Source organism: Thamnophis elegans, chromosome 15 (assembly GCF_009769535.1).
Source record: "Thamnophis elegans isolate rThaEle1 chromosome 15, rThaEle1.pri, whole genome shotgun sequence".
NCBI lineage: Eukaryota > Metazoa > Chordata > Lepidosauria > Squamata > Colubridae > Thamnophis > Thamnophis elegans.
Window position 1 is genome coordinate 13,895,796 of NC_045555.1, and position 10,742 is coordinate 13,906,537.

The following is a 10,742-nucleotide window of genomic DNA, read 5'->3' on the forward strand; positions in this document are numbered from 1 at the left end:
TATTTTAGGAGGCAGCCAATACTAGCAGAGAAAGCATTTGGGGGCACTGTTTCATCAGGTTACACATGGATGTTTGCTGTCCCACTAATTCTGCTTACTTGAAGCAACAACAAGTATCATTTTACACACATAAATTGCAGTCTCATTCAGTAACACCCCAAGACCAACACATACATACACTGCATTTGTATTCTTTATTTAATATTATAAAAGAATGGCCTCCAGATAAACACCTGAGGAGTCACCTTTGAATATTATACACCAAAAGGCTCGATTTATAAAAATGCAGTGATCTCAACATGACCGTCTCCCTGATCAAAGTTCCACAAAATGGCCCTTCTTCACGAACACTGGCTAACCACAACCCAATGCCCATTTCACACAACCAAAGTCCATAGGTCAAAGAGGAAGGGATTCCAACAATGTGAACTAGCCAAGTCCCAAGGCCTACTTTTGTATATTACCCTGGGCCTCTCTCTCTCTCTGTAGGACTTTTCAGTTCTCCCACCTATATGGAAGGCATGATTTCCCAACTGCCTACTTTTAAATCAGAGCCTGAGCTATCATCTCTGGTCTTAAGGAAGAAAATCCTAAATGAAGTTCCCTTGATAACCGTGAGATGGTACCCACAGCAAAAATATAAAAAAAGGTGTAATTCCTACAAGAATATCATGGGATGAATGAAAAAAAAATGGCTCATTTCAAGCGAAAGAAGGAAAGAAAAGGAGAGATATCCTCATTAGCTCATACTCCAAGTTGCTTAATTCGGTCTCTTGAAAACACCATTCACGAAAGTTCTTGAGCAAGGAGAATTTGTTTCAAACACGCACATATATAGACATACACACTCTCTCTAACCCACGCTTGTACACCGGGCAAAAATATTTGGCTCTGAATCACTCAGGCAAACGGCAGTCCGGGCAGAAGTTCGTGTCATCGCTGGCTGAGGTGGGAGATGACATAAACGAGGCCCACCAAGAGCAGGCCCCGCACGCCCACCATCATTAGCAGGAAGAGCAGCAAGATGGACATCACCGGTTCCACCACCTGGTTGCCAAGGTGCCAAGTGGGGAAACCCATGTTCACCAGCTGCTGATTGATGTCTGAAAACGGTGAACGTTCCCCGGGCCTTGCATTCTGCCGCTGTTGCTGTTGCTGCTGGTAGTGCTGTGGAGGGTTAGGGCCGGTGTTGGAGTTTGTGTTGAAAAAACCCTGTTGAGCAAACACAAGGAAGTGAAGAAGCACAAGGAGCTACCTTTCGAGACACAGAAAAGGTGCCCATACTTTAAAAAGCTACAGATGATACCTTCGTAGTTTCGCTTACCGTACGTCATGTATAAAATATACGTAACGTATAAGATGCATCTTTTTCCCCCCAAAAGAGGGTCAAAATGTGGGTGCAACGAATGTAACCCCATCCCCACCAGAGGCCAAAACCGTGAGGCATGGATGGTCTGTGGCAATCCCTGCAGCCTGGAACAGCTGATTGCAGGTATTCCAACAGTCCAATCCACCTGGCAATCAGCTGTGCTGAATCAGGCTGCAATAAATGCTGAAGCTGACTTGGCTGGTCAGAGTTTGTAGCAGCAATCACATTCAGAAAGCACAGTAACTGATTCAGCAGGATTCAAAATCATAATAATATACAATGCAATACCAAAAGCAGGTTTTCCAAGGTAGCAGTAAATACAAGCAAAACACAAGCAGTTTCACTTTCAATTCTCAGCTAAGCTAGGCTCCTTCCTGTCTCCTTGTTGCTCACACGGCAAATTTCAGAGTCTAAATAGCCCTCATTGGCTGACTTAGTTGTCATGCCTATTGGCTGACCTTGTTACCATGTGTCAGCTGAATACCATGGATGCTGGTAGGCAGAGGCAGAATTTTTCTTCTTATTATTTTCCTCCCCAAAAACTAAGATGTGTCTTATACTCCAGAGCGTCTTATCCTCCGAAAAATACCCTACATCTTTTTCAAATTTCCAAAGTGCTAGGACAAAAATGTTTACTGAACAATTCTACGCAAACCATCATACATACACCATTCCTCAAGAGTCGAGACGAGTTCTCCCTATTCTGAGTGGTCTGTCGTACTCGTGGGTCATCATCTTGCACAATATCTCCATTGGCCAAAATTCGCACCATCCTTATAGCAGTCTCGTGTTCGCTTTGTCACACCTGTAATTTACAGTGGAAAGATTTTTTTTTTAATATGATTACCAGTTCCCTGGGGAATAGAGACCCAAATAAGATGAATACACCAACATTATACATAATTCTAGCAGTAAAACATTTGTTACACAATCACAATAGCTAATACATGAGAATTCTAACCGTGGCACGACAAAACCGCGCTCGACTAAAGAGCGCCCGATTAAACCGTGTCGCTGATGTCATCAACAGGGCGACAACAGCGAGCGCGGAGAAAGAAGGGCGCTTTAAATAGTGCTTTGAAAGCAAGCCGATTCAAGTTAAGGTAAGGGTTAGGGTTAGGGTTAGCTTTAGGGTTAGGTTAAAGGTTAGGTTTAGGTTTAGGTTTAGGATTAGGTTTAGGGGTTAATTTTAGGTTTAGCGTTTACAGCATGCTTCTGTCTCCGCGCTGTTGTCGCCCTGTGATGACGTCAGCTACGCGGTTTCATCGAGCGCGCTTTAGTCGAACACGGTTTTGTGGTGGAACCAATTCTAACATTCCACTTCTTCACATGCATAGAACTACTATGCATTAGCAATTTTCTTACAATGTTCTACAATTCATTGAAATATTTTTCCACTGCATTCAGGAACTTTTGAAATAATTCACATAAAAAAGTAAGAGTGATGGCTGAAAATACAAACAACAAGAAAAATACAACAAAATATGTTCTTTGTCACATTCTATGGCAACTATGTTCTTTTGTGCACTGGGTTACTTGTACAGTATGTATGCTCCATACTCTCATCTGAGACAGAGAACAGAAATGCCACCTCCTATTCTCTCAGTTAGAACCACTTTCCAGTTCAGTATCTTACTTGATTACATTTTAAAGTCAAGTAAATCTGCAGAGGTATTAATACTAAAACTTCACGAAATATTTTTCCTTGTAAACAAAATGCCGTTGGTTTTTAAAATGTCAAAACGGGCACCATCTTTAGAAAAGATATTTCCTTCCTGGCTCAGGGAAAATATCTGTTGCACAATAGCCAAGATCTACATTTTAAAAAAGAATCATATTGTAAGGTTCCAGCAGTTTCCCCGAGCCACTGAAATGCCAAAGAGAGTGAGACTCAAAATGAGGCTTGCAAAAAATATCAGCTTTTATTTATGGCCATAGCAAAAGCTGGGTGACAAAACTATATCCAAATGCATGTAAGGAATAGCCACCACCCGCAAGAATGGCTCAGAGTATATACATTTTAGGCAGATAGAAACAAAGTTTATCCAATCAGAGACCAAGATTCCTTACCAATGTGATCTTTAAAGCGTTCTTTTGTTCAAGCTCCTGTCTCTGTCTACCTTATCTGTGGAGGATTCCTATAGCCTTGTGTAGAGGGTGGAAGCCCCCCTTTGCCAAGTTGTTTTTCGGCAAAATGCTTTAAGGATTTATGAGCCAGGAAAACTCCCTAGTTTGGTTCCTTTATCTACGCAGCCTGATATTCCCATGTAATAATTTCTTCTATGTTTTCAAGGATGTGCCTAGCTTTGAAGCCAAGAATAGAAGTGAGACGCAGCAATGAGATAACATTTGCAGTAATGCCATCCAGTATTAAGGTTCCAATTTGCTAGGCTAGAAAACAACTAATTTCTGACAGTATACAATAATATAAGCAGAAGCCAATAACAAAGCCTAATTCTTAATAAATGATTTCTAGCAGTATCATATCAGAAGCAAACAGCATATATTGGTTTGATCAGTAACAATTATATAGTAACATAAGCAATTCATAATAAAAGCAAATAGCCAATATTGATTCATATACTCCTTCAATGTGATATGTTCAATTGGTTTAAAATAAAATTACAATATTCTACAGGGGGGAAAAATTATGCCCCCTCTCTCACTGATACAGCAACTCTGGGAGACTTACAATATGCTAAAAAGTATTACAAAACAATTGAAATTGTTGAAAAGGTAAAACCCAAGATGACCTAGTCAGCCACCATCAATGCAGCAGACCCGTGTCAGAGCTCCAGATCTAGTGACAGAGCCATGTTTTCCAACTTTTCCAGCAGGCCAGGAGTATGGAGATGGATCTCACTTATTTAATGTATGTTTTATTTTATTTATTAAACCAATTTATGCAGCTGCCCATCTCACAAATAAGCAACTCGGGATGACGTACAATAGAGCTAAAAACAGGTAATAAATATATTATTGAGGCATTTTGGTCACCCATTTCAAATATATGACATGATTGAAAAACAGAACAAAATTTAAACATAGCAGCTGAGGTAAGAATACACAATTGCTTAACGTAACTACTTAGTCAACAAATGGGTCCAGCTAAAAATGTTCTTAGATCTAGAAAGAAACTTGTCTTTCTCTTATTCCTAGGAAGAAAATAGGATTCCCAAGATTCCCGCAGCCGTATCTACAAAGAATTTCCCCTCATCCTAATTTGGTGTTAAATGCAAATCTGGAAAATATATGAATGAAAAGCAATATTGATGAGATGCAAGATACCCCTCATAGCTCAGTGCAATGAGACCCGCTTGAGTCTATTTCTACCTCAAGAATGGACTATATATAATGTTCTTTTGAGAAATATTTAAAAATAAGCAAACAAGCAGACAATTGTTGTTAGTTGCGAAGTCATGTTGCGACACCATGGACCATGTTCCTCCAGGCCTTCCTGTCCTCTACCATTCTCTGGAATCCGTTTAAGCTCAAGCTTACTGCTTTAGTGACTCCATCCAGCCACTTCCTTCTCTATCGTCCCCTTCTTCTTTTGCCCTCAATCTTTCCCAGCATGAGGCTCTTCTCCAGTGAATCCTTCCTTTTCATTAGTGGCCAAAGTATTTGAGTCTCATCTTCAGGATCTGGCCTTCTAAAGAGCAGCCAGGGTTGATCTCCTCTAGGACTGACCACTTTGATCGTCTTGCAGTCCAAGGGATTCGCAGGAGTCTTCTCCAGCACCATAGTTCAAAGGCCTCCATTCTTTGGCGCTCCTTATGATCCAACTTTCACAGCCATACATTGCAACTGGGAAAACCATAGCCTTGACTTGATGCACTTTTGTTGGCAGGGTGATGTCTCTGCTTTTTAGTATGCTGTCTAGATTTGCCATAGCTTTCCTCCCCAGCACAGACCATATGAAGCATTAACCCACAAAATCATAAGTTCCTATTTCAGCAGAACCAACTATTTATGCTAAAAGATACACTCGGCACCCACATATATATGAATACTCAAAATGCATATACCAATAATAGGCACCCAGCAACAGTAGAAAGGATCAGCAAACAGCAAAGATGTCGCAATTATTCCTGATGCCAAGGCTTCAATCCTAGAAAACAAGACACATACAGTAACTCGACTTGGTCTCAACAGAAGGGATAAAGTAAAGCTCAAGGAATCCTCACCCTGGCCTGGAATGAAGACTCTGTACATGGTCAGAGGCACGATTTCTGTCTGGTTAGCTTCAAGAGTATGTCTGGGACCCGGATTAACCCTTTCCCAAATGCCAGCAAATTCAGGGAGGGAGTGGGAAATCCGGCCGTTCAATCTATGCCAGGCCTCTCCAACCTTGGCAACTTTAAGCCTGGAGGACTTCAACTCCCAGAATTCCCCAGCCAGGGAATTCTGGGAGTTGGAAGTCCTCCAGGCTTAAAGCAGCCAGGGTTGGAGATCCCTGTTCTATGCTACATCCCAACAAATTTGCCCCGCGTTGGTTTCAAGGCTGATAAATTGATTTGTACGAATGGGGTCGCAATTCCCCCCTCCCCAACGATCCCACTCACCACTTGCCTCTCTCTCTCTCTCTCTCTCTCCCCTTCACTCCCTCTATCTGTGCGGGCTCCTTTTGATGACGTCAGCCTTCCCCCCTCCTGCTGACTTGTCCAGGCGACTTCCAAAGGATGTCATCACCGGACATTGTTCAAAGAGAAGGGAAGCATGAGAGAGAGAGAGAGAGAGAGAGAGGTTGGCCCTGCCGGGAGGAATTGTAGAATTAGCTCCCTCTTCAGGCGCCAAGGCTAATTACATGTTTGCATAGCAAGCCGATGCATCAGAGAAATTCTGATTCCTGAGCGGGCAGAGACGGAAAGGCAATGGAAATGGCATTTTCTAACAGCAACAATAACAATAACAACAAGATGTCTGGGTTAAAATAATGGCTGAGGGAGGAGGGGATTTTGCAATTTTTTTTCTTTTTTCCAACATACATACTTTATGGACAGAGTGTTGACCAGGTCACATCTTTATAATCATAATTTCAATATATTCTCATCTTTCCCCTTTTATCAATATTCATCTCTTTTATATAATCCTTTGTCTTTTCCCCTCAATTCATTTAGTCTTGCATATCATTGCTAAACACCTTTTTTTGTCTTCAACTAATTACTGTTAATTAATCTTAGCAAAGTAATCATTTATCACCAGATCTTTGCTATTCCCACTTCAACAATATTACTCTCTTTACATAGTTCTTTATCATTTCTTATTCAATTTTTTACACATAGTTAACATCACTGCATGCCTTTATTTCTTCTTTTTACAGTTTCTCCAGTTGTTTACCCTATTTCTTCCTCCTCCAAAATATCTCACAAATTCATCTTCCCCAATCCCTAACATTTTAAATTCCCAACATTATTTAAATGACATTCAAAATGAATTATGTTATTAAATTGTCTACTTCACATTCCCATCTACTGATCTACCTTATTATATATATTTACTAATATTTACCCTATTATTATGCCTCTCTTCTATTGACTTTTTCCCGATTATCCATCCTCTCTTGCTCTTTTAAGGATCCCATTTTTGAGTGATTTTTTTAATCTGACTTTTATCCCGCCTTCTTGAAGACTTATTTCTTTTTTTAAAAATTTCTGCATGTGTTGTGCTTTCACTTCTGTGACAGCAGGCAGGTGACAGCACCAAGCAAACTCGAGCCCGCTCAGTGGTGGGTTTGTACTGGTTTTACTACCAGTTCACTTGTGTGTGCGCTCTCGCGATGCTTCTGTGCATGCGCAGAAGTGTCCGGGTGGGTGGACAGAGCCTCCCACCGCCACCACTACTGGTTCGGTCAAACCGGGAGCAACCCACCTCTGAGCCCGCTTTAGCCAAGCTCAAAAAGATCAGATCTGAATTGGGCGTGGAGTCTTCCTGAGCATTACAGTGATATATATAGGCTAGGCTAGAAAATTGGGGAGACGGGAAGAGGCAATTGCAAGTTGCAAAGTGAGCCTGGTCAAGCCCTGTTTTGCAAAGCCAGCAATCTTGCAGCTGAAGCGGACCGCTTGTCGGGTGCAAATGTTGTCTCGCACCACCACCCTGGACCAGAGCTGCTGCCTTGCTTGGCGTCGCCTCTGCCATTCATAGCAGGTTTGCGGTCTCCTGCTTGGGATGGGGGTTGGACTAGATGACCTATAACCGTGATGGCGAGCCTATGGCACATGTGTCACAGGTGGCACGCAGAAGCCATATTGGTGGGCACATGAGCTTAGCTCTGGTGCACGTGTGCGTACCAGCCAGCTGATTGTCGGGCTTTCTGGGCCCACCAGAAGTCAGGAAACAGGCTGTTTTCACCTCCAGGATGGAGGCTGTTTTTGCCCTCCCCAGGCTCCTAGAAAGGTGTCTGGAGCGTGGGGAAGGCGAAAAATGGACCCACCGTGCCATCGTGTGCCAAAAGTGGGGAAAGCACGGGGAGCCACGTGCACATGTGTGGGGGGCAGGCACATAGAATTATGGGTGTATGCCCATGTGCGCACAACCCACCCACCAACCCAGCGCTCCCCCCAGTTTTGGCACGTGATGGCAAAAAGGTTAGCCATCACTGACCTATAAGGTCCCTTCCAACTCTGTTAATCTGTTAAATCTGTTTCGAGGGCAAACAAGTTTGTCTTTTGGCAGGGAATTAAAGGGAACGGCACAAAGTTTATCTTCCTGGTAGGCAAAGCAAGCACAGATTGGCTTGGGCATTTGGGTCAGGAGGGGCCAATAAATGGAGCCTTTCTTTCCAATCAGCCTCCAATGGGTTTCTCCCAGCTTGGAACTGAACCAGATGGATATTTCTTCCAATATGTCTTAAAGGGAACCACTGCAAAAGTGAGATATAAACTCAGGGGCTACTGGATGATGATCAGGATCTGAAAAACATTCGCTCAATTAGGAGTCCCCTATAGCAAATACAGCAAACAGTCCTCTTACCCTCCGAATTGTAAGGTCCAACAAATTAAAGCAGCATTTCCCAACCTTGTTGCCTTCAAAATATGTGGAGTTCAACTCCCAGAATTCCCCAGCCAGTGTTACTGACCGGGAAATTCTGGGGATTGAAGTCCAAGCATCTTCAAGCCAACCAGGTTGAGAAATAACTGGTTTAAGGCCGCCTAATTTGCCAGGAATGAAGTGAGTTTTTGCTTAGCATATTTTCCTCGGCAGCTCCAGTCGCAGCTGCTTGTTGCGGCCTGAATAGTGTCACACTCCCCCCCGCCCCACAAGACATGACTGAATTTAATTGGAGATGAATGGGCACCTCCCTCTAGCTAAATGACATTTTCATTGGCAACGAACAAGGGGATAAATCCAATTACACCACAAAGAGACTCCCTAATAGGCCGTTCAAGTGGAAGAGTGCCTGACGGGACAGAGACGAGGCGGGGAACGGCTCTTCCAAGCCAGTCTGGGAAGGGACCCCCAGTTATGGTATACCGGGCAGATACAATGTGGGCAAAGTTCTGGCAGAGGGGGAAGCAGTGTCGGGTGGAGACTGTCCACTATCCACACTGGATTAAAGCTAGAAAGATGTCAAAGGTCAGGCTTTTAGAAGAATCCCTGAACGGAAGTTCCTTCGGTACATATTAGAACCGCAAACAGGGAATCACAAATCAAAGCTTTTCGTTGCCACCGAAGACTAATAACTAAAACCATTGTAGTAACTGCTCAGACACCCGTTCTTTATCTGTCTAGAAATTCAGCACCTGTTCACATAAAATCCTGCAACTATTTAAGGGCTGAATGATATTCCATGGAACAGTATTCTTCTATAAACTGGAAAACCTGAAATATCATTAACAATTCTGGCATAGGCAGTTCAACTATGCTCTTTTCTTAAGGCAGTGATTTCTGAGGTGATTTCTCAAGTGATAAATGTAAATTCACATTTCATTTTGGGGAACAAATGAAACATGATTTAGACAAACTGCACACTTTTGATTAAATAACCTCTCAGCCCCACAATATATTTAGCTGCGCTGTAGCTTACTGTAGCTGTGCCAAAGTTCCTAATGTGGTTAGGACAGGTATGTAAAAAGTCTTGATAAGTCTATGTATTTTAGAGTAGCCAAATTGGGGTGAGGGTGGGGATAAAATCTATAATTATTTGTGCTTTTCAAAAGTTAAGATCTGTCATCTTGTTACTTGATACCTATTTCAGAACTGTTTACCATACATAATTTTGATAGTAGTAGATATCTGTTAAAGCTCCAGTTTTTTTTCCTTAAAGCTTTAATGTGCTTTATTAGTAGTTTGAGACCAATATTTTAACTTGTCCATTTCTCTCCCCCAGATTTTTGTGCTGATAGCTATTAAAATGAAAATTGGGACCACTGGTTTTCTCAGCGGTTGAATTATATTCAAGTCAATTCACTGTGATGATGATTTTGAGAATGTTTAGTTGTTAAATCATTTTAATAATTATCAATCTAGTAGTTTAAAACTTTTTATACTATTATATTTTAATTATGCTGGGTTTTTTTTTAATCCAGCTAATTCAAAAGCTCCGGGAGCATTAATGATGGACATTTTTGTTATTGTTTTTGTAGTTGCTTCCATTTTTTAAGAGTTGGGTTTAGCATTCCTACTTTGTTAACAAGTTTCTTGATAGCAGTCCTCCAATATTTGAGGGGCTCCCACAGGGAAGAGATGGTCAACCTACACTCCAAAGCACCTGAGAGCAGGACAAGAGGCAGTGGATGGAAACTTATCAAGGAGAGGTCCAATCTGAAACTAAGGAGAAATTTCCTGACTGTGAAAACAATTAATCAGTGGAACGACTTGCCTCCAGAAGTTGTGGGTGGTCGAACATTGGAGATTTTTAAGAAGAGATTGGACAGCCATTTGTCTGAAATGGTATAGGGCAGGGGTCGGCAATCTTAAATACTCAAAGAGCCACAAAAGTCCTAACCAGAAGCCCTCTGTTCAATTCTGGAGCCAACTGGATGTCTAGTTCCCCCCGTATAGAGTCTCCTCCTAGTATGGCATCCTTTTTCCTCTACCTGTCCTCACCGAAAGCCCTATCAATTGTGGAACTGACTGACGACAGGGAGCCGCAGCAGAGGGATGAAAGAGCCACATGCAGCTCCAGAGTTGCAGGTTGCCAACCCCTGGTCTAGGGTCTCCTGCTTGAGCAGGGGAGTGGACTGGAAAACTCCCAAGTTCCCTTCCAAACCTGTTATTCTATGTTCTTAGAGATGTTCTTCACAGCATAGTCCCAACGCCAATTACAGAGACATTTCAGATACAGGAGCATCAAGGGGGAAGGATAGGGATTTCAAAAAAAAATGTCAGAATTGTAACCAAAAGCATGTGATCAAAGTATCAAAGTGTG

General features: G+C 42.2%; 1 protein-coding gene across 2 annotated transcripts; it reads right to left on the reverse strand.

Moving 5' to 3' along the window:
• Positions 1 to 211: 211 nt before the first annotated feature.
• FAM241B (family with sequence similarity 241 member B) lies at positions 212 to 6,044 on the reverse strand. Of its 2 annotated transcripts, none has more exons than XM_032232345.1 (4): positions 5,935 to 6,044; positions 5,398 to 5,480; positions 2,037 to 2,174; positions 212 to 1,212 (listed from the first exon to the last, which is right to left on the reverse strand). In XM_032232345.1, the coding sequence occupies exons 3-4, from the start codon at positions 2,139 to 2,141 to the stop codon at positions 934 to 936; spliced, it is 384 nt and encodes a 127-aa protein (XP_032088236.1). In that variant the 5' UTR covers positions 2,142 to 2,174; positions 5,398 to 5,480; positions 5,935 to 6,044; the 3' UTR covers positions 212 to 933. The 2 variants fall into 2 exon arrangements, with proteins under 2 accessions (XP_032088236.1, XP_032088237.1); XM_032232346.1 differs by lacking the exon at positions 5,935 to 6,044 and adding an exon at positions 5,557 to 5,757.
• Between the last annotated feature and the right edge of the window lie 4,698 nt (positions 6,045 to 10,742).